General features: G+C 41.9%; 1 protein-coding gene across 10 annotated transcripts in view; it reads left to right on the top strand.

The window, feature by feature from the left end:
- Nucleotides 1–23,700, top strand: part of PDE5A (phosphodiesterase 5A) — a 79,514-nt gene extending 55,814 nt beyond the window's left edge. For 7 of the 10 annotated variants that reach the window (XM_053403530.1, XM_053403538.1, XM_053403539.1 and 4 more), the window contains exons 9-21: nucleotides 1,508–1,592; nucleotides 5,073–5,248; nucleotides 8,269–8,328; nucleotides 11,569–11,715; nucleotides 12,926–13,051; nucleotides 13,433–13,527; nucleotides 16,790–16,877; nucleotides 18,288–18,388; nucleotides 18,562–18,639; nucleotides 20,201–20,264; nucleotides 21,347–21,421; nucleotides 22,305–22,388; nucleotides 23,177–23,700. In XM_053403530.1, the coding sequence (XP_053259505.1) occupies nucleotides 1,508–1,592; nucleotides 5,073–5,248; nucleotides 8,269–8,328; nucleotides 11,569–11,715; nucleotides 12,926–13,051; nucleotides 13,433–13,527; nucleotides 16,790–16,877; nucleotides 18,288–18,388; nucleotides 18,562–18,639; nucleotides 20,201–20,264; nucleotides 21,347–21,421; nucleotides 22,305–22,388; nucleotides 23,177–23,314 (1,317 nt within the window). In that variant the 3' untranslated portion in view covers nucleotides 23,315–23,700. The remainder of the gene's footprint in view (nucleotides 1–1,507; nucleotides 1,593–5,072; nucleotides 5,249–8,268; nucleotides 8,329–11,568; nucleotides 11,716–12,925; nucleotides 13,052–13,432; nucleotides 13,528–16,789; nucleotides 16,878–18,287; nucleotides 18,389–18,561; nucleotides 18,640–20,200; nucleotides 20,265–21,346; nucleotides 21,422–22,304; nucleotides 22,389–23,176) is intronic. The other 3 variants (XM_053403533.1, XM_053403531.1, XM_053403534.1) reach the window with 2 other exon arrangements.
- The last annotated feature ends 216 nt before the right edge of the window (nucleotides 23,701–23,916 follow it).

Below are 23,916 nucleotides of genomic sequence, written 5' to 3' on the forward strand. Positions count from 1 at the left end.
ATTCTGTGTTTTTGCCTTACAATTAATTGTTTATTGCATTGCTCTGGTTAGTACTGTGTTGTGGATTTGTTGTTTTTGCTGTCCCCCCTATTACTGTTACATTTTAACAGTTTTCAGGTAAACTGCCTCAAACATTTTATGTGGAATGTCAGGATATGATAGAACCAATGTGGTTAGGGTGTGGGATCAGTACCTGGGAAGGTAAAGGGACCCCTGACCATTAGGTCCAGTCGTGACCCACTCTGGGGTTGTGGCGCTCATCTCGCTTCACTGGCCGAAGGAGCCGGCGTACAGCTTCCAGGTCATGTGGCCAGCATGCCTAAGCCGCTTCTGGCAAACCAGAGCAGTGCACGGAAACGCTGTTTACCTTCCCACCATAGCGGTACCTATTTATCTACTTGCACTTTGACATGCTTTCGAACTGCTAGGTGGGCAGGAGCTGGGACTGAGCAACGGGAGCTCACCCCATCGTGGGGATTCGAGTCCTAGGTTCTGTGGTTTAACCCACAGCACCACCCACATCCCAAGTACCTGGGAAACCCAGGTTCAAATCCCCACTCGCCTTTGTAAGTCACTCGGTGACTTTGGACCAATCACTACCTCTCAACTTAATGTAGCTCATCTATAAAACAGTGGTGGAAAGAACCACATGCATCACCATGAACAGCATTAGAATGTTAGTATATAAATGTAGGGAATAGACAGATGTAATTGGCACTGGCAACTATTGACTAGTTTGGGTTTATCTTCTGGATCCTCCCCTTTCACTTTTACTGGGCTCTACAAATCTTTACTACTGTTGGTCTCCCAATACTGAGAGAGGCCCTACCCGTACCAGTTAGCCATTTGAATATCTAGGGCTCTGTGTTTTGATTTTGATTTTTTTTTAAAGCATTAGCAATTTTCTACTTAGAATCTATTTGTGTAGATTATGCTGTTTAAAAAACCAACAGTATGTTACCTTGTGAAGGGGGTAATTATAGGCCAGGTTTCCACCAGCTCCAGATGTTTTGGATTAAATACCCCTTCATCCCTGACCACTTACTCTGCTGGCTGGGCCTGGTGCATGTTGTAGTCCAAAACCTCTGAGGGACACCATTCTAGAGATGACTATTTTAGGGTCTGCTGCTGTTTTTAAAGTTAGTTGCAAAATTGGTAAGTATTCCCATACAGTTCTTCTGAAAATTGTAACGTTGTGAATATTTGGGCATAAAGGTATCTATTATATAAGTACAGTTTATTACTGCAGAGAAAGCCTGACAACAGCTGTCAAAAGTGCAAACGTGTTCGAGTACTAAATCATGGAGGAAATCTCAATGAAAATTTCACAGTTGTGTTGATTTAGACTGTTGCTACTACTGTAATTCCCCCAACCAAAATCTGAGAGAAGTACAATCCGGCATGTTCATAAATTATCATGCTTGTACAGTTTTATATACTACATGATTAATCTATAACATTGGTGTCGACTGATAAAATCAGTAAGGTTTGTTTCTTTTATTAACAGAATGAAAATGCAGATAGTAAAAACCAGAATATAGAAAGTTTGCTATGCACGCCAATTAAAAACGGAAAGAAGAATAAAGTAATAGGTACAATATTTTTATTTTTTGTGTTTCATTTCATCCACTCTGCATGATGTTTTGTGAGACTCGTGGTTCAGCAGGAGATAAAATATCCTCTTGGAAGTCAATGATAGTTAACTTTCTAAGATGGATGCTAAATTCTTCTTTGCCACTAAATTGTCCCTAAATTCACTTATACTTCATAAAATGAATGCATGTCATGGTAGAGTATTTGTACCCTGATCTGGAACACTTGTTCTTGGAAGTAAGTTCTATTATATTATTCAATGCACTTAACTCCCAGATAAGATGCTTTGCATGAGAGTGTTTGTGGCAACGCATGTGTTTCCATGATTTCTGTAAGATAGCAAAACGAAAAAGCACTGGGTTGTATCTTCTGGCCTTGTTTGCAAAGCTCTTCCTTTTTCAAATTGCAGTATTTCCTAAAAGGGATTTGGCCTTTAATATATTTGGACGGACCTTCCACCGCATCATGGAAAAGTTTTGGAAAACATTCTATTTAGAGAACGTTTCTTGAAAATATATAGTGAAGCATTCCTACTGTAATTCTCACACTCCATTACTCACAGAAGTTTTAAATGTCATTGGTTGGAGCCATATGGGGAAGGGATCTTGTGTTTAAGGAAGTGCTGTTTTATGCTTCATGTTGCATGAGAAAAATGAAGCAAACCCAGAGATATATAATTCCACTTGCTCAAGAGTTTACATTACCTTCAGCATAAGACAAACTTACTACTGTATATCACGCTTTTTATTTATTTATTTATTTATTTATTTATTTTATTGCATTTATATCTTACCCTTCATCATGTTCATGACCCAAGGGCTGGTAACATAAGATTCTCAATAAAATTGCAGCCAGCAAAAAACAGCTTAATTAAAATTATCTCACACCTGTTGTTAAAATACAGCAGCAGAGAACACGAAGGTATACCAAGTTCCACTTCTTGCAAATCCACGCGGAACTGGTGCATTTCTAACTTGTCAAAAGATAGACAATATTGGTGACAGGCAGAGTTCCACAATCAAGGTGCCACCACATAGGCAGTCCTTTCTCAAGTTCCTGCATAATGAGCTTGCATAAGAAGAAGGGCCTCTCCTACAGATCTCAGTGTGCAGGCAGGCTGATATATGAAGAGGCACTCCTTCAGATATCTGGGTCCTCAGTCATTGAGGGCTTTATAGGTCAAGAGCAACACATTGAATTTGGCAAGGTAGCATGTAATAAGCAGCCAGTGCAAACTCTTCAGAATTGGTGTCATATGTGCTCACCCCATACAACTTCCTGGCAATGTAATTCTATACGAGCTGCAGCTTATGGGCTGTGTTCAAACGTGGCCCCACAAAGAGACCACTGTGATGAGGTTATCACAGTCTAGAAATGGACATAGTTGGTTTTCTGTGGTTATCAGTGATGATCTGGGCAGTTGGGGGACACACTTGAATCTTAAAAGCTTCCTAAAAGTGGAGAGTTAAATTAGGAATTATTCAGTGACTTGTGCTGGATCATTATATAATGACCTGACGTTAGTTTCCTTCAGTTTCAGCTGCACCCTTATCTGTACAGGGAAAGCCTACCTTTCATCGTCTATGCTTTGGTAACCTCTAGATTACTACAACATGTTATGTGTGGAGCTGCCTCTGAAGACGATTCAGGAACTTCAGCTGGTTCAGGGTCCAGGTTGCTCACTGGTGCAAGATGGTTTGAGGATAGAACACCAATTCTGGCCCAACTAGTCTGCAATCTGGGCCCAATTCAAAGTGTGGGTGTTGACCTATAAAGCCTTAAATGGCTCAGGATTGCAATACTTCAAGGACCAACTCTCCCCATATGAACGAACCTGGACCCTGCAATCATCATTTGAGGCCCTTCTTTGTGTGCCTCCTCCATGAGAGGGCTGGAGAGTGGCAAAACAAGAATGGGCCTTTTCTGCAGTGGCTCCCCACTTGTGGAATGTTCTCTCTAGGGAGGCTGACCTGGAGCCTTCATTACATATCTTTAGTTGTCAGGGAAAACATTTCTTTTCTCCTGTGATGCTCTGATGAAGGGTGGTGTGTGTGTGTGTGTGTGTGTGTGTGTGTGTGTGTGTAAGCAAGCAAGCAAGCTGTTTGAATGGTTGAATTCCTTGTGAGGCTGAATCTACAGCAGATATTAAAAACCTACAGTCACCCAGAAGTTGATTGCCTACAACTCCCATAATCTCTTATCATTGACCATATTGGCTGGGGGCTGATGGCAGTTGGAGTCAAACAGCTTCTGGAGGGCCAAAACTTCCCCAGCTGTGATCAACATTTCCCTGCATCGGTCATCAGCACAGATTATTCTCCTGTAGAACCTCCCAGCTAGGCTGCTCTTTGGGCAAAGGGGTTATATCTGAACCATTATTAAGAAACAAAGCCTTGAGACCTACTCGAATGCAGCATGTGGTCTGAGGACTCATGAACCCCCTATGTTGTCTTTGTAGTTAATTTGATAAACAATCTGGTCCTTTTTCTCGTAAGAAAGGGCAAGCTCTGTCTGTGTACCAGTAACCTGACATTCATTATAGTTCTCTTGGCATGCCTACAAAAATCTAATTAGTTTGTAAAGGACAAGTTGTCTTTAGGGATTACATCAAACTCAAGGACTATTAATAATAGAAGTTAAGAGGAAAATTGAGATGAAAACTTGGGAAGGATAGAAAGGAATATGTGCAGTTCCAGGGATGGGGAAGAACATGCCCCGTTACCTTGCTACCAGTCCCCAGTGGGTTTTGTTGACTCTGCTGCACTTCTGCGGAAAACCTACTGAATAGAAATACATGTATTTTCTGGATCTAAATCTGCATTAGTGGAACGCAAAATCTGAGTTCAGAATATGTAAGGACCAGTGGATGAAGGGTAGGACACACAGGCTTAGTTCACATGATCAAATCTGGTTTCATAAAGCCAGGATATTGATTAGCTTCAGACACTGTCACATAGCCCCTTTGTCCATTATGTGGGGAAACAAAAAAAAGAAGCCACAGTAAATCACAGTTTCCCTTTTTGCACAAGCCGGAAACCACAGTTAATGGCTTTCATAAGCCAAGATTTGGAAACCAACTTTACAACATTTCAAACTTGACTTCTGAGTACTGGCTTGCTCATAGTTCCTGGTTCTCATGTAATGGGAGGCTGAGGTTAACTGCAGCTTTCTCATTTGTTTCCCTTCTCATGTGAAAGGAGATGTGAAACAGGAGCTGTGTGGGGGTGGATGAAGTTCATGTGTCGCCTGATTATATGGATGCAACGATATTTTCTGGGATAATAATAATAATAATAATAATAATAATAATAATAATAATAATGTTGAAACACTGGACTAGAAAGTTAAAATTGCCAGACCTCTGTTTCTATGGATAAAGAAAGATTGTTAGTTTTCCTTTCTATCAATTGAAGTATGGTTAATTTTTGCACATATATATATAAAGATTAGTTAACATTTCCTTTTTCTAAATGATCTAGGAGTCTGTCAACTTGCAAATAAGATGGAAGAAAATTCAGGCAAAATAAAGGCTTTCAACAGAAATGACGAGCAGTTTCTGGAAGCTTTTGTCATCTTCTGTGGCTTGGGTATCCAGAACACACAGATGTATGAAACTGTGGAAAGAGCTATGGCAAAGCAGATGGTGACATTAGAGGTGAGGCTCAATCAAGGCAGCCTTTATGTAACTCACAGCTGCTTCTTTACTCAAACTCCCTTGCCGAGTTTAAGGCAAGCCAAACTTGGCTCAGTACTCAGCGCAGGGTCGCTCTCCTTTTCATTTACTGTTTGCTTCTGCATTTCCACGTGGTTGCATGACACGTGGCAGATTATTGCATATTAAGTGCTAACCTGGGATTTAGCAGTGGACACAAACATAGCCTTCCCTGAACATATTGCATGCTGGTAACTGACGTTGATGTTTTATTATATTGCATAGAAAAAGGACATGGCTATGGGCACTAGGACGTCCTCTTCTTCTTCTCTGAGGTTTTCTTTGATGACTTTGGCTGAGCCCTTCAAACAAACCAATAGTTGGAGCAACAGCAAAATTACTGTAGGCTTCCTCTAACTTCATCAAACCATATCAAATATGAACGTCATCTAGTCCTAGCCTTTGAATTGGTTACTGTTAGTTTTAATTGCCGTGGTATGAAAGGAGAGCCCAGTAGCAGATCCAGGTTCACAGTTATCTTCTTCCAAAGTAACCTAGGAAGTCAGATGTTGTAGACTTTGGATCCACTTGCATCCACAGAGTAAACAGAGTCTCTGCAATATTTCTAAAATGCAGATTCTGCCATCAATTCCGTTCTGAAGGGAAAGCTCTCATGCAAATCTTTGTTTAGGTGCACTGCTTGCATTAACTTGTAGCAGCGCTCTCTTGATTAAAGTGCTTCGTGCAAATTAGTCTGGACAGCTATGTGTGTTGCCCATTACAAACCCAGGTAACATAACCTTTTAAGGGAGAAAGAAAGATTCTCATGGGCAAATTGCTATAGGCTGAGGTTATAATTCTAACTGCACATGAGTTAAACGTGAGTCCAAAGCAAACACTAAGGTTCTTCTCTCCTTCCCTCACACTCCTGAATAATAAGTTTGAATTTGTTCATTAAATGAAAAATATTTTCTCCTAGGCTGACAAAACTTCTGCCAAGATTTCCCTGAAACAGAATTTCTTTTATGCCTGTGTTACAAACCCGTTGGCGGGGGAGCGGATTTATTATGACAACCTTGTCGAGTTTATAATTATAGCCATGTTGTAAGCTATTTGTCTTTCATATAGGGGCAGAGAAGCTTTTCAAATCTCTCTCTCCCCCTTTTATAAAAGAAAAGAGTTCTTTGCTCACTTAAGGCCCACAAGTGATATTTTTTTTCCATGCCTTGCTGCCCTCAGGAGCCCTCCATGCTGGGCAGAACTGGTAAACTGCTCATACCAGGCTCCATCCTGCATGGATGTGCCAGGAAACAAAGTACAAAAGCTATTTATGTTAAAGTTCAGAAGGGATGAATCCTAACCCCCTGATCTGTACTCCTAGAAATGGATATGGATTGGGCAGAGGTGTTCCTCAGCCTAGCTCTGCTGGTAGGCAACTCTGCTGCCATGGAAGCATTCTCCATAAATTCTGGCACTTGGGCAGCTACTGCACTAGGCTGCATACTGTGGTAGCTAGTGGTGGGCAGCATAAGACAGTGGATTCTAGCAGTGGATTCAGTGGCTCCTCTCCTGTGCTGGTCATCCTGGATCCAGGTGGATTAGTGCTGCCTGGTGCTCAGAGGCCAAAACTTCCTTTGCTTTTTAACTGGTGGTGTTCCCAAATATGCCAGCGAGCATCTCTGCCACCATGAAAGCCATCTACCAAAAAGCACTGGCACTTGGGCAGTAGCCAGCGATAGCCAGCATAAGCCCCCGAATGAAGAGGAAGAGTAGGACTGGCAATGGATCCACTGGATCCTAAGCTATCTGCATGAGAGTTACCAGGGGAGCAATCCCAACCCCTTGATTTACACTCCTGGAGGAGGGTTAGGGTTGAGCAGAGCCTCGGTTTGGCTCTGGTGGCAGGCAGTTCTGCTGCCGTGCATCTGCCGGAAGCACTGGCAATTGGGACAGCTACTGCAGTAGTTGGTGTACTGCATAGCCTGCATAAGCCCCGCAAACGGGGAAGAGGAGAACAGGCAAGGGATTCAGTAGATCCTAAGCCCACATATTGCCAGCTGAGAGTTCCAGTTCTCTCTGCTGTACCAGCCTGGAGTTGCTGCAGCAAACAAAGGAGAGAAAAACTGCCTCCCTCTGGCCCTTCCATCTTGGCCAGTGCAAGCAGTAGGGTTTCACATGCGGAATTAGCTCTGCTGCTCTGTTCAATCCTTCTGCTGCAGACCAGGAGGCAGGTTTGTTCTGCCCAGCAATGTTGAGAGTCAGCAATAGAAATTTAGGAAATTTGGCTGCGTAATTAGTGGAGGCCGAAAATACAACCATTTCCCAATTCCTGCTAATAGTGAAGCATTATTTAAATTTTCAGACTGCTTTAACTTGCTTTAAAATCCTGCTTATGAAGGAACCTAGTTGGTAGAGATGTCATGCTAAATCATAGATGAGACAAGCAGTGGAAGGGAGGGAGAATTTGTGCTGGGGAGCAGAAGGATGGTACGTTCCCAAAGCTGGCTCTCAGACCTCCAATCATAGTTTGCTGAGTTCCAGCAGATATTCTCTGCAATCCTCTGCAGATATCCTCTGCAGTAATCCTCTGCAATAATTCAGAGGCCCTCAGGAATGTGTACACAGTAGCCCATTACTTTGCTTTTATTGGTAAATCACTAATGGAAATCGCAAATCACTGTATTAACCCTGTCAATTTAGCTGGGACATTTTGCAGAGCATTCTGGATGCCAGAGGAAAGAGTGCTTTGAGAATTTAAATAGCTAATTTATTAGTATTAGTAGAGATTTTTGCTTTCTTTTTATTAGTGTATGTGTGCATTTGTTGTCATTTAGTCGTGTCCAACTCTTCGTGACCCCATGGACCAGAGCACGCCAGGCACTCCTGTCTTCCACTGCCTTTATCCATGGAGTTTTCTTGGCAGGGATACTGGAGTGGCTTGCCAGTTCCTGCTCCAGGTGTATGTGTGAATATGTACCTATATATAGAGCATTTTATATGTGCTTCATTTCTTTTTCCTAAAGGTCCTTTCTTATCATGCTTCAGCTGCTGAAGAAGAAACAAGGGAACTTCAGGTAACAGCGGTAATGTCATTTTCCCTTCTATTATATATGTGGTGATGATCTGGGGATTGCAAAGGCTGGTAGAACTTCAGGATTCAGAATCATAAAGGCTATTAGAAGACAGAAATGTGTCATTTTCTACTATCTTGGCCTATAGCGTGAGATATGCAGATCTTCTAGAGGGATGGTAAAAGAGAAAGCTAGGATTAAGCTCCAGTTCTGCTTGAGAGCTGGCAAAACACAGCTCATCTTTCTGCCCTTTCTAGGTTTAGCTAGGAGTGGCTGAATCTTTAAATTTCAGGCTAGCCTGATTTCTCATTTTTGAAATCTTAAAATCAGTCCTCCACATTTCCACATTGGTTTGTGATTTATTCATTTTTTTAATGCCATCAAATTGATCTTCTCTTTAGTGCAAATTTTGCCAATTTAGTACACAGTTTTGCCAATTATACACATTTCCCAAGCAATTTCTACTAATGTAATGTATTTTTGTATGCTATTTCCAGTTATAGTCATTGTTTTCTGCATACGTTACCCCAGAAATTTTATACGCTTTGCTTGGCTGGAGAACTGCATTGCCAAATTTGAATAATTTTTGAAGGGTAGCTGTGTTTTCAGTTCTCGTTTCAAAAAGTGTAGATTAGATAGGTTCACCTTTAAATGTGAGCTGAATTGAATTAATACTTCCTACCCCAGTCTTCTGCACTAGTGTCTGAGCCTCAAACACAGCAAGATTGCTGCTTAGGCCACGCTCCTTCTATTAATCAGCTCCAGTTTGTGGGTGAAAATCTGGCTGTAGAAATATTTGGCAAGAATTTTCTTGGGAGTACAAAATAGTCGTACCTTTGAGTTTCATGTTAGAATATCTAATTCATGCTTACGGGTCTATCAAATTGTTGTTCACTTCTGTAGGATAAACATTTTCCAACTGAAATGTGATATTTCCAAAGGAGCACTGTAAATCAGTGGCAGGGCCAGAAACACATGCCTGGTCTGTTTATTTCCCACTCTGCTGCTTTGTTCACGGTGGAGCCATCGACTGGGCAAAGGATCTGCCTTGAATTCCATGAGAAATAATTCTATTAATCTGACATTAACTTGGACTCTGACTCTGCCTTAGTCTACTGCATAGCAACTGCATGTGGGAGAGATGCAAAGTGTTACATAACCAAATGTCTTCATGCACAATCATTAAAACCAGTCTTGCTGCTTTTATGGGCATTTTTAGGTGTAGAGATTACAGTGTCTGGATTATTATTTTTTTATCTTAAATTCCGCACAAATGGTCACAGTTTCAATGCTAGCTTATTGTGATCTTTATGAGACAAACATAAACCAGAAACCAGATATTTTTTTTTTTTTACCAGCAAGCCATTTCATAGCCTAAATTGGAAAAAGAAACCCACATAATTATGGCTCTTTTCCTGCAAAATGGCTTTACAGTACATTGGGAGGAGCAGGGCAGAGCCATAGATATGTTCTCCAGACACCCACATTGCTTCAACTTACCTGGGGCAAGGTGGTTGTGAGGTACACATGCACACCAACAGAGCCAGTCCAGCAGTCCCAAGGCACCCAGACCCAAATGGTGCCCTGCCCTGATCATTAGTAATGCAAGATTTCTTCCACAGAACTATAAACAGGTTTGTTTTTTTGACAGTTTAAATTGTATCTTTCTAAACCAAACTGTATTTGTGTTTGCAAAAGTTTTTTTCTCATATGTGTGTGTGTGTGTGTATGAGAATATATATACACACACACACACCAGCCTGTGTTTCTATCTACTGATGTCTGGCCGAGGTATTTGGAAGTCACGTAGTTATCAAGTTCACAAAGTTCATTTACTCGGCTGAAAACAAGAGATTCTAGCACAAGGTTTTCCCATGCTAGCGCTTAGTTATATTTGGTAACAAATATTTGCTTTTTAGGTACATCAGGACTTTGACTCAGACCGTAGATTTTCAACTAGCATGTTTCAGATGTATACCTTAAGCTCAGATTTAGTAACAAACATTAGTCATCCAGTTTATAAAAAGAACAGCAGTGTGTTTGCTTTTTTACCAAGGCTTCCATGCATACAAACAGGATAGCGAGCCCTCCCCTTCTGAAACATATACTTTCCTGCAGTTAGAATTATACGTGTGTTGAGTGTTGCACTGAATGTAGGAACTTCATATTTTGTATGATCAAATTATGATACAGTAAAATTTACTCTTATACACCTTTTTTCAGTCCAGAAGTGTGCACAACTTATGAATACTTATATATAAGTTCATAAGCATTAAGAAGCGATATTAAGCATTAAGAAGGATATAAAGATTGCTCACCTCAGATGCTGCCAATCCTAATTATTTCCCCTCTGTTATCAAAGGCTTTTTCAGGCCTTACTCATATCGAGTTGTGTAAGTGGAAGGCTGCTCATTTAGTGGGATTGTACCTAGCCATGGCCCCTGTGAAAAACAACTCTGAAAGCTCAGCAACTGTGAGCTGTTTTTGTCTTAAAAACAAATTTCTGGGCACAGCATGTGCTCAGAGGCAGCCTGCTTGCTTTTTAAATCTCGGAATACCAAAGTGTATTCTGGAATCTTCCTGCACCTGCTATATACTAAGACTGTGTTCCAGCAACACTTTATTCTATCTCTCCAATGTTCCTTACCTCTTAATTTTCACGTTTTATGTGATCTTTCACCCAATGGTCACTTTGACCATGCAGGCTGCGGCAGATGGAAGGTCACAAATTTCCCATTCCTGCTTTAACTAGAGACTTTTACTTCTGAGCATGTTGCTCTTCTCTTACTAAGGCAGAGGGAAATGGCTTATTATTGTACGGAATAGAACTACAGATAATTGGAACATGGTACAACAGTAAAACTCTTAAAACAAATTTAAAAACAGATGGAACCTAACCATGTATCTTGAGAGGCCTTCAGCAAGCTTCAAAAGAGTGTCTTCAATACAATCTTCAAGTTATCAACCATGTAAAATGTCTTCCACAAGGGTTGAAAATAGATCGCTGCTTGTTGCACCGCTGCTGCTTAAGAATGGTTCTCATGGTAATTAGAACCGGTGTTGGGGATGTCATCAGTGTCTTGTGCAATGGACAGCAACCCTGGATTTTATTGCACTTGGAGGATTACAGCCTCATATTGTGCTTTATTTATTTATTTATTACTACTACTACTACTATTATCGTACTGAAAGAATCTTTAATTCCATGTTACTTTATTGTTCTCTCCATTTTCCCCTTCTGTTTCACTTAAGGCTGCTGTTGTACCATCTGCGCAATCTCTCAAGCTCACCGACTTCTACTTCAGTGACTTTGAGCTGTCAGATATGGAAACCTCCCTGTGTACAATTCGGATGTTCACTGATCTTAACCTTGTTCAGAATTTCCAAATGAAACACGAGGTGAGAACCTTGTGGTGCATGGAGCAGGGCCATTTAAGGATCACACATTTTCTTCATCATAACATTCTTCAACGTAAACATGCACGAAAAAGATTGGGTATATAAATTGAATAATGAGTTTTAAAGCATCTGTTGGAAAACCAAAAAATATCATCATGACCAAGGCGGCATTGGTCCAATTTTCGGTAGATTGGTCTTACATCCCCACATTTGGTGTCAGCAGTTGAGTAGGAATATTTGCTCTTAATCATACCTTAAGTTCACCAGAATAGCTGCATACAACTGCTTGTACCTGTGTGCTACAGATTCCTTTCTGTTGATGAATTCCTTTCTGTTGATGGGTGATGACACTATGACCAAATGCAAAATATGTTTATCTTTCCAAAGATTACACAGATAAATGCAGAGACTGAGCAGTACAGGTTATACCAGCGAAACATGGTTTTACAACCTGTTCCAAAACTCTAGGAATTTTAACTGCATTCAGTCTTGAACAAAGTGTTTATTATTTGTTTGGTTCTGTAATAGCTTGCCCTTCCTCCCAAAGGAGCCCAGGGCAGCAAACACATCTGTGATGATGAATACAATTAAAAATAAAATGAAAACATATATAAAAACTATTGAAAGCCTCTAAGCACAGTAAAACTCTTAAAACAAATTTAAAAACAGATGGAACCTAACCATGTATCTTGAGAGGCCTTCAGCAAGCTTCAAAAGAGTGTCTTCAATACAATCTTCAAGTTATCAACCATGTAAAATGTCTTCCACAAGGGTTGAAAATAGATCGCTGCTTGCTGCACCGCTGCTGCTTAAGAATGGTTCTCATGGTAATTAGAACCATGTAAGGAATCAGAGACTTTCAGCACCTGGCTAGCCCAGTCTTGCCTGTCCTCACCATCATTTTCATCTTTGGGTAACAATGTATGTCTTACTTTGCAACTCCCTTCAGAGAGCCCTGGAGTTCAAGTGATGAAATATGTTCGCAAGACAACAAAATTGTATAATCCTCACCCCACCCCCACCCCGCTTCTCTTGTTCTTTTGGGTTAAAATATATCTGTTTCCAATTCAGTTCTATCAAGCCTGTAAGGAAGCCAGATGGGAAATGTGCTGGAGTGCTGATAAATGAAATTTTGTGCTCTTGTCAGTGAAAACAGTGGAATATACTGTACCTTTAACTGAACTTTGTATGTGTGTGGGGGTTTTTTAAGGTCCTGTGCAGATGGATTTTGAGCGTGAGGAAAAATTACCGGAAAAACGTTGCGTATCATAATTGGAGGCATGCTTTCAACACTGCCCAGTGCATGTTTGCTGCTTTGAAGTCGGGGAAAATCCAGGTATGCTTGGATTCATTTGCATGGAATATATATATATATATATATATATATATATATATATATATATATATAATAAATTACAATAAGTATATATAATGCTCATAAATCCTATTCCTTTCTACCAAAATTAGTGTGTCAGTCTTGGGCCCCATATGCCTTCAAATAATCCACATTCAGGTTTTGCTTCCAGCAGGGCTCTTCTCATGTAAAGGAAATGGTGTCTGTCTGTGTGTGTGTAATTGTATTGTGTTGTTATGTTGTTATTATTGGAGAGTTTCCAGAAGGTGTGGGAAATCAGAATACACATATAATGCATTGCCAAATCCAGGTTTTTTTAGCAAACATAGAAATATATTCTCCTGTATTTCATGTTGCATTCAGAGCAAGCTTACGGACGTTGAGGTGCTTTCTTTGCTGATCGCGGCACTGAGCCATGACCTGGACCACAGAGGTGTGAACAACTCTTACATACAGAGGTGAGTAAAGGGGGGTTTAAAAGAGAGGAGATTGGGTTTTTAAGGGGTTGTTTATTTGAAGCATTTTTTATCATGTTCTTCACCAAAAATAAGTCTCCCAGAGCAGCTTACAAATGACATTGATAGTACAGTCCTTGCCCTCACATGCAATCTTACAATCTTAAAGGTAAAGGGACCCCTGACCATTAGGTCCAGTCGTGACCGACTCTGGGGTTGCGGCGTTCATCTCGCTTTATTGGCCAAGGGAGCCGGCATACAGCTTCCGGGTCATGTGGCCAGCATGACTAAGCCTCTTCTGGTGAACCAGAGCAGCACACGGAAATGCCGTTTACCTTCCCACCAGAGCGGTACCTATTTATCTACTTGCACTTGATGTGCTTTCGCACTGCTAGGTTGGCAGGAGCTGGGACCGAGCAACGGGAGCTCACCCCATCACAGGGATTCGAACCGCCGACCTTCTGATCAGCAAGTCCTAGGCTCAGTGGTTTAACCCACAGCACCACAATCTTAAAGACATGACCCTAAAGGAAAAGCAAGGAGGAGGGAGGAGGAAGAATGAAAAATTGGTTATTTCTTCTAGGTTCCAGAGTTTTTCCAGCTGGAATGTAGTTAACAAGGCAGTGCAGTGGTTTCCCCATGACTGCTGCATTTGGAACTTTCTCTCAAAAGATGTTGTATGGTGGTAGGAATAATGTCCCATATTTAACTAACCTGGCCCACTAGCGGACGCCAGTTGCAAAGGCTCCTGCTAGGGCAATGGTGGTGTCTTCACTCTTCCTGCCACACACTTCCCCCAAATCCACTCTGGTAGGTCAGGAGAATCCTCAAAACAGTGTGCAGGATAGGAGAGGGGGGACTGGTCTGTCTGGCAAGCAGACATGCTTGCACTGATGGAACAGTCAGAAGAGAGAAACATTGAATTCTTTCAAAAACTTCCATCAAAATTAGTTCCTAGAATGTAGGTGAGATTCAGCTCTTCGTTCTGTTCTCTCTTTCCCATTTCTATTCTTTTTTCACAAATGCCCAGCAACCTACAGATTTGCAGTGGCTTGAACCAGTTGGCTATTTTTTACTTTCTTTGTTTAAGAATGAATTCTTTCCTGGGGGTGGGGGAGACCTCCGGAGATGCATCATCCCCCTTCCAAAAAACGTCCTGGGAAAATGTTGCTGACAATGAAGCCTGATGTTCATGAACACCACAAAACAAGAGAGCATTACGTTTCCATAACATTCCCTTTTCAGACTAAAAATGGTTCTAGGGATTTTTTTTTTTAATCCCTCAGGCTAGTGAAGGATAGATTAAAATGGGGATTAATGTTGTTCTTTGTGTGTAGTTGGAAGCAGGGAGACTCGGGACCCTTGACTTCAGATTATTTTCTTGGAAGTGGGTTGTGCTTTTCTTATAATAAAATAACCAGAAAGCTGTAAATAATGTTAAGCAAAAGTTATATGAAATGTACCTCCCCCCCCCCCCAAGATCTGTTTGCAGACATAGGAGCATGGGAAACTGCCTTATACCAAGCCCAATCATTGGTCCATCTCACTCAGTATTGTCCTCACTGATTGGCGGAAGCTGTCCAGGGTTTCAAATAGGGTGTCTTTTCCAGCCCTACCTCGATATGCAGGGGGACTGAAGCTGGAACCCTCTGCATGCAAAGCAGAGGCTTTACCACTGAACTACAAACCTTCCCAAAGGTCCAGACTCTAATGCAGTGGAGATTCATGCTGGCGGGTGGGGAGAATGATTTTTGCTAATGCTACCTTTACCCTTGGGGATGCGGGTGGTGCTGTGGGTTAAACCACAGAGCGTAGGACTTGCTGATCAGAAGGTCGGCGGTTTGAATCCCCGCAACGGGGTGAGCTCCCGTTGCTCGGTCCCTGCTCCTGCCAACCTAGCAGTTCGAAAGCACGTCAAAGTGCAAGTAGATAAATAGGTACTGCTCCGGCGGGAAGGTAAACGGCATTTCCGTGCACTGCTCTGGTTCGCCAGAAGTGGCTTAGTCATGCTGGCCACATGACCCGGAAGCTGTACGCCGGCTCCCTCGGCCTATAAAGTGAGATGAGCGCCGCAACCCCAGAGTTGGCCACGACTGGACCTAATGAACAGGGGTCCCTTTACCTTACCTTTACCCTACAGGCTCCAGTGCCACTTCCCACACAGTTCCTCACCACCCCAATCATCTGGAGAAGATTTTTAAGGGCTGTGGAAACCCAGTCCACATGTTCACTTGAATGCATGTAGGCACGAAATGGGAAGCAAGAGCACAATTCAGTACCCCCTCTCAGTATACCTGCACATAGCTGCTCCACTCGAGGGAGATGGCTGTGACTCAGTGGCAGAGTACCTGATCTGCATGGACAGGGTTCCAGGTTCAATCCCCAGCATCTCCAGGAAGGGATAGGAAAGACCACTACCTGAAACCACTGAAACCTGAAACCACAGGTATGCCAAGGCTGAGCTAGATGGACCAATGGTCTGATAGGTGGCTTCCTATGTTCAGGCCTTGCTGCATTGAATAAGATGGTCTGAAGGGAGGTTCTAAACGTGCTCATTCTAAGCATGCACACCTGAACAAAGCTACTGGGAAGGGAGAATCAGTGAAGACTGCCTTACCTGCTTCTCCCCAGATGCCCCTGCTGGATTGCAGCCATAAAGCTTCCCTTACCCTCTTCCCCCAGAAAGTATATCTAGGAAACATACGAAGAATTGTGCTTATTGCATCAGGTCCATCGAACCCAACATTCTTTTTACAGGAAGGGACAAGCAGATGCCCCTAAGAAGCTCCCAATAAGGGTGTGGTTGACACATAGACATGTGTCGGCCATAGCATGTAAGGGAACAGCCTCTTAGATAACAAGGGAACCTCTATGTGTTATCGTAGCTAATCCATTTTTGGTAGGTATGTCCTCTGTGGGAATTACATTTCAGTGGCTGCCACCACCACATTTTGTGGCAGTGAATTCTGCATGTTGCCTATTGGACACAAGGCTCCCAGCAGAGGGACAGGGTCCTGGCAGTCTCAAATTTCTGAGGACAGACAAAATTTGTGGACCTCATGAGTGAGTAGGTTTTTGTATTCTTTCAGAAACCTGCAAACCTGTTTGACCACTGCAGACCAGTCATGGGGTGGGGAATAAATATATCTCTCCCATAGACCTTTCCAAAACCCTATTCCACCTTCATAAAAAATACTATCTTTGCCCAGTCACTGTCGCATGTGCCAGTTAAATATGATGTGTGCCCTCTGTTCTCCCTTTTCAGAAGTGAACATCCCCTTGCCCAGCTGTATTGCCACTCAATCATGGAGCATCACCATTTTGATCAGTGCCTGATGATCCTGAATACCCCGGTAAATGATTTTCTTGTCATGTGTGTGCTGGAGGGAAACCTTGCCCAATTCACTTTTATTTTTAGTTTTGGATGGGTTCCCAGCATTATGCATTCTTAAGTATTTTTTATTCCTTTTTGGGACAAGAACGAAAAGGCAGCCCTTCTAAGAGCCACCAAGCTTTTCTCGATAAGCTTATATAAGCGCCATTGCTCATGTCAGTTTCAGTACCTATTGCCTTGGCATCAAAGCAAAAGGGGTATTTCATGCTCATTAATCTAGTTAATATTTCTGCGGAGCGAGCACTGCAGTTATAGCATCGAGTTCTGTTGGAAGGTGCACAGAGTAATTCCAAGAGGGATGCCCATCAGATATTGCTTCCTCCAGTGGTACATACCCACGGGATGTTACTTCCTCTAATGGTCTTCAAAAAGTATTGCAAAACCAAAAAAACTCTTGAAGTTTAAACTTAGCCTGTGCATCACCTGAACAAATAAGCAAACATCTTTTAACTGGCAGTGTAAATCCTGCTCTTCAAGGTGTTTTATGTATATTTTCTTAGGTGTGTACTGTATATCCTAAATCTGAAACAAAAGAGCACTGCTAACTGCCTCATCCCATGGTCTGCATTACACATTGTTCATTTATTTCATCATCATCATCATCATCATCATCATCATCATATTACTACTACTACTACTACTCCTACTACTACTACTACTCCTTCTGCTACTACCCTGCCCAATAGGCTACTGAATGTCAACTAGTATCTAGCAACACTTTGCAGGCTGCCAAGGGATCATATTGCCTGTTCTTTTTCATTTTAGGTGTGTGTTGTTTCTTGTAGATAAGAAACAAGGTTTTTTTGCAAAGCCAAGAAAATAAATAGATTTCTCAATGAAGAACCATGTTTCCTTCTTAGAGTCTAATGGGGATCTCCTTCCATGTCACTTTCCCAGAGTAGCTTTGAAGGCACATGAGGCCTTCAGACACTGCAGCTGAGGAGGTCTGGCTCTGGTCAGCTGCCTGTATGGGACATCTTCTGGAAGCCACATGTATGCTACTTTGGGTTCCATGATGGGAAGAAAAGTGGGATATAAATATTATAAAATCAATTAATTAATTAAAACCCTGGTGAGGTGGAGTTTTGGAGGGGGGTAACCTTTCCATGTGCTACCTTGCTCGCAAGAAAATATAGCAGTGTGTCAAATCGACAGAACAAAAGAGAACAGGGCCCAGTTCTCATTGGTGCAAGACTTTTTAATGCACCTCTCTGTGTTTCAGAGTGGAGCAACTTGGGGGTGGGGGTGGGGAAGTTTGCCAGTTCTTAAAATCTGGACAACAAAATTGTGGAGACTGACAAATTAGTGAAATGTTCTATGTGTAATCACAAGCATTGGTTTGTTGTTGTTTCTTTTTGTGTGTGTGAAGGGCAACCAGATTCTCAGCGGCCTTTCTGTTGAGGAATACAAGGCTACCGTGAAAATGATCAAACAAGCTATTCTGGCCACAGATCTTGCCCTGTACATTAAGTAAGTTGCTCTAGCCTTATTGCAAACAGCTGCTGTTCTTGGAAAAGTCACAGTTCACCTGTGGAACATTTTCTTTCTCTCTTTCCTTTAGATTATCCTTTTTAATGTAAAAGCGTAGAATGTCTTTCTTTCAAGGTCGTTTATAAACAATAATTATCTTATAATGCTTTCAGGAGAAGAGGAGAGTTTTTTGACCTTCTGAGAAAGAAACAGTTTAACCTGGAAGACCCTTATCAAAAGGAGCTATTTTTGTAAGTGAGCAAATATAGTATCCAGCTTCTGTGTGATTTTGTTGTGTTAGCCTAGGCCAGCTATCACAGAACTTGAGTTTCATTGAATGCTTGGGTTGGGCTACAAGAGAACAGAAAGAACTTTCTTGATGAATGGTGGTGAGCAACTGGTTTCTAATGGTTATGTAAACCTTCCACGCAATTTCCAAACAGGGTAAAACAGCCTTGACAGAATACCATATTGTTCCTTTGCAATACAGGCATTGTCCTGAAGCACTGAACAGTTAAAGTCAGTACTCCTAAGGTTATTTATTTTGCATTAGAAAGGTCAGGCTAAAGTTGTAGTAGCTCTCCCTGCAATAATGGAGTCATCACCAGTGCCATGTAACCCTGCCTTGATAGGACTGCATGTAAAAGGAGGAAACAATTCTGCATGTGATCAAATTATGTGACATCTTTGCCACTTGCTCAGCTCACCTGATCAGTGTACAGTGAGTTCTGTAAACTTTTCAACTTGTTTTGCTGCTTGTTAATACGCAAGTGAATTGAAGAGCAGAGCCATTTATGGCCAAGCTGAATAAAAATTTGTCCAGTCTGCACCTGGCCACATGCCGAGGTTGTGTGAAATGCATAGACTTAGCTTCAAAACATTGATACAGTGGTACCTTGGGTTACAGATGCTTCAGGTTACAGACTCCGCTAAGCCAGAAATAGTACCTCAGGTTAATAACTTTGCTTCAGGATGAGAACAGAAATCGCACGGCGGTGGCACGGCAGCAGCGGGAGGCCCCATTAGCTAAAGTGGTACCTCAGGTTAAGAACAGTTTCAGGTTAAGAACGGACCTCCAGAATGAATTAAGTTATTAACCCGAGGTACCACTGTACTCCATAAAACTCCTTAAGGCCTTTGCATTCTCAGTGAGACAGGGATTTAAAACAGCCCATCGTCAGCAGCACTGGGGTTATTTAGGAACTGGAAAGTGATTGGAATATCCTGTTCTAGTGATAAAGCCAAAACAAAGATTGGATTTTGGGTTGGCAATCCTAGTCTAGAATTACATCGGGGGGAGGGAGTATCTAATCATATATATTAATAGTTACCTCAGGTGTTGAATTATGAATGGTATGTAAAAAAAAATCTTTAAAATCCCAAGAGGGAGACATCAGCATGTTTGTGGGAACCTCAAGGTTTGCAGAAGTAGAAAAATCAAACGCCCCACCAAACCAGCATAGGGCAATGGTGACTGGGCAAGTTCAGTGGCCACAGAATGCTAAGTGTCTGTTGGCAAGGAGGAGGAATGGAATGGAGTATCTGATAAAAGGCTGGCTGGCTGGAACACTGAACAGGAACACTCCATATTACATTTTTAATAATAATAGTAATTCAAAGTCCTATTTGTTACTAGCTGATTTTAATTACTTGCAACAATGTTATGGTTCCTTTGCCATTTATGAAAAACAGATTGGGCTTTGTTTTAGCATTTATTTTACATGATTTTGCATACCATACCCATTTTTATTCTGCTGCCAAGATGCAATGCTTTTTATAATGCATAAAATCTTGGCTTCATGGTTTCTACAGGGCAATGCTGATGACTGCATGTGATTTGTCAGCAATAACAAAGCCGTGGCCTGTTCAGCAACGGGTAAGTAACTGCCAAAGGCCTGTCCAAATCTACAAAAAGGCAGCGCACAGTTTCCTTGAGCATTTGTTCCCACCAAACTTCCTCCCGTTTTAACTCATTGCCTCATGTATCAACTTAAAACAAAACAAAGATGAAATTTGTTATACCAAGGAAGATCAGCAGCCTCTTGTTTCTTGCACAAATATTGATTGCCAGCGACTGAAAGCTTCAAAAGAAGGATTACTATGGGAAACCTGGCAAAGGAGTGATACCGTACAAACAGACATTGCAAAAGAGATTGCAAAAGAATCCTTGGAAAACTGGCATCCTTTGGGGGACGAGTATTGAATTCTGCATAAACCAGATCAGAATGTTAAGCAAGAAGTTCTAAATATTTCATTGATTTTGTTTGTTTATGAGTAGCAGAGCAATCTGAACCCCCTGACGCCAAACTGAACTGCCTCTTGCCAGCTGCCACCAACAGAGTGCCAATGTCCCCCTTATGTGTTGGAGGCCCTCTGACAGTACCCCTCTGGCAATACCCCTGCCTGCGAGGGACATTGGAAAGGGGGCTTGATCCCAAGCTAGGCTTACTGCCAGTGTGTGACGGCATCAGAGTTGACTCACCCATTAGGCAGGGTGAAGCAGTTGCCTCAGGTGATGGAAGTTCAAGAAGTGACCCCCCGCCCATCCTACTGCTGCCTCCTCAGCCAGAATGCCCCCTATCTGAGTGTTCCAGCAGTGGTTGAAGTGGTGGGGTAGACAGGAGGCAGCACATTCCTGTTTCGTTTCAGGTGGTGAAATGGGCTGAGCTGCCAATCACTCTTCTAGTGTGGAGCTGGTATGGAGATCAGGTTAAATTATTCTTGCCTCCCCTTCCACGGCTGGCAAGTGGTGAGGGTTTTGATTGCACCCGTAGTTATTGTATAAATTGTTACTTGAACTTGTTTGGATATAAATGTATTTTTTATTTCTGGACACTGTTGATGTCTTTCTTGGCCATTTCTGACAGAATAATTGCATATTTATTGCATCTGCTTATATGTTAGTGTTATAAAATATTGTTGAAACACACTCTGAGATCTTTGTCTTTTAACTTGCAGATAGCTGAACTTGTAGCTACAGAATTCTTTGACCAAGGTGATAAGGAGAGAAAAGAACTCAATATAGAACCAACAGTAAGTAGAAGAACCATCTTTAAACAACATGGTTGTTGTTTTTTTACCGAAAATTCATTTTAGATGGTGTTTTTACACATGAAGTATCAAAATTTACACCTCCTCTATCATCTGAAAGTCATATTCACTTAGGCCTGTATCCAATGAACTAATCTCATTAGTACAAGACTTCCGCCTGTGCAACCCACCCACCAACATGCGAATTGGGGGAACTCTCAGTAAAACTTTTGGGGAACACACATGGGGAGTCAACATGGGGGGGGGGAGTCCTTGGACTAACAGGATGACTTTCTGGGATACAACCCCTGTATTATCTACCAATTATAGCTGAGTAGTTAATGTTTCGCAGTAGTTAGTTTCACAACGACGTAAGCATTTTCTGCTAATAGTATGGGAAGTAGCATTGATGGAGAAGCAAAGTATTTTGCAGCCATTTCCATCTACATACTTACAGTTGCATCAGCTTTCTCTCTGTCTAGAGGTCTGTTCATGTGACCTGGAAGTGGTCATTTCAAGCTTAGAGGTCCCACTTTCAGTGTTATTCTGAACTGTTGTATCCTCACAAGAAACTTAGGAGGCAGATTGTTGCAATTCCCATTTTACAGATAGAAGAACTGAAGCTGAGAGAAAGTAACTTTCCTAAGGCTACTTAGGGAAACTTGGACTGAGATGGGATTTGAACCCAGGACAACCTCTTTGAGGCCAGCACTGACTATAATGATGGCTTATTAGCATGCCCTGTGATGTATGTATGTATGTTGAATTTTTATATCACATATATATATATGTATCTATGCAGTATACAAATTACAAAACATCGCTGAATTGAGCCACATTTTGGCAAGTGGTCTTGCTTCAAAGTGAACCTTGTTTGATTTTTCAGGATTTAATGAACCGTGAAAAGAAAAACAAAATCCCCAGCATGCAAGTTGGATTCATTGATGCCATCTGCTTGCAGCTCTATGAGGTACCATATATGGAGCGGCCTGTAGAATGAGAGTGTTTGCATCTGTGTCATCTGCCAATGTTGTCTTCAAATCTGTGCTTTCTCTTCAAAATCATTCTATGCAGATCTGGCTGTGGGAAGTGGGGTTGCACAATCAAGTTTCACATGCTTTAATGGGACTTCTTTGGCTTTCCTACAAAGGAAAGACTGCCGAGCAAGGACCCATACACAATAAAATAATCAAGCAAGATCTCTGAAATATTGTAAAGGGATTTCTCTCTATTTACAGCTCATGGGTCTGTCGTATGATTTTGCCTGAAGTGGGTGGGTATCTGGAATTTGACCAAAGAACCTCGTGTTCTTTTATTTCAGGGATGATGAATCTTTGGTCCTCCAGGTGATATTGGGAGTACATCTCCCATCATGCATGACCATTGGCTATGCTGGCTGATGGGAGCTGGAGTCCAGCAACCCAGGAGTGACACAGGTTCCCAAATCTGTGGATATAGCCTTGAAAGGTGCAGTTCCTGTGTAGGAATGATGTGGCACTAATGCAGGCCATGGGATAAGCCTGGCTAGCTTCCTGCAGACAGTTTGAGGCAGCCTTGTGGCATGCAGAGAGGGGGAATCTGCCTTCCTCCAGATCCACTGCCATTTGCGGACTGCACCTCTCAGCCAGGAGCATGCTGGGATGTTTTCTGTGTGTTCAGTTCCCAGTATATTCTGTGAAACTGCTAAACTCTAAGGAAGAGAAGTCCCCTTCCCCTTTCTTAGCTTTTGATGGGTCTGATTTGCTTTTCCATTTGCAGGCGATGACACACGTCTCAGAAGCCTGCTATCCTTTGCTGGAGGGCTGCAGAAAGAACAGGCAGAAATGGCAGGCATTAGCCGAACAGCAAGAAATGAACCTGATCAATGGAGAAAGCAATCAGCCCAAACGGAACTGAGATAGCACTTCGTTAGGAATGCTGGTTTTCAAGGAAGCTATTTATATATAGTGATTTGGAGATACTTAAATGTTTTGCTAGACACTGTACGAAATAGGTGTATAATTTGCCACTGCTGTATTTTAAAAGAACAAGGAGACATATATTTTTGCACAGCATTCGGAAGCGTAACATAAACGTTTTTGTGTATGATGTATCATAGTTGTATATTTCCAATATTCCGTTTATTTGAGGGAGAACGAGGTCTGCACTTAGCAGGTCCAGTTTGCTCTGCTCAGCTTTATAAGACGGTACAGAAGAGGAGAGTTTCTAGGACTGCTGTTCTCAGTTGTACATAGTTAGTGTTAGTTTCAGTCAATGGCCAGTACTTTAAAACGATTACCATATTTAGCACCTTTTTCATCCTTTTGTGTTGTCTGTTTCTGTAAGTGTAAATAATGAGAGCGCAGTGTTGCCTTTGGGAGCCTGAGAAACATGGAGGAGCTTAGTGGTCAGTGTTCACTATAGGAGCTGCTGAATCCAATATCTCTTTATTCCAAAGAAAGTCAGGGCTGAAGCACAGTATCTTGAGAGAATATATTGCTCCTGTGCCTTTTCCTGCT

Source organism: Podarcis raffonei, chromosome 9 (assembly GCF_027172205.1).
Source record: "Podarcis raffonei isolate rPodRaf1 chromosome 9, rPodRaf1.pri, whole genome shotgun sequence".
Taxonomy (NCBI): domain Eukaryota; kingdom Metazoa; phylum Chordata; class Lepidosauria; order Squamata; family Lacertidae; genus Podarcis; species Podarcis raffonei.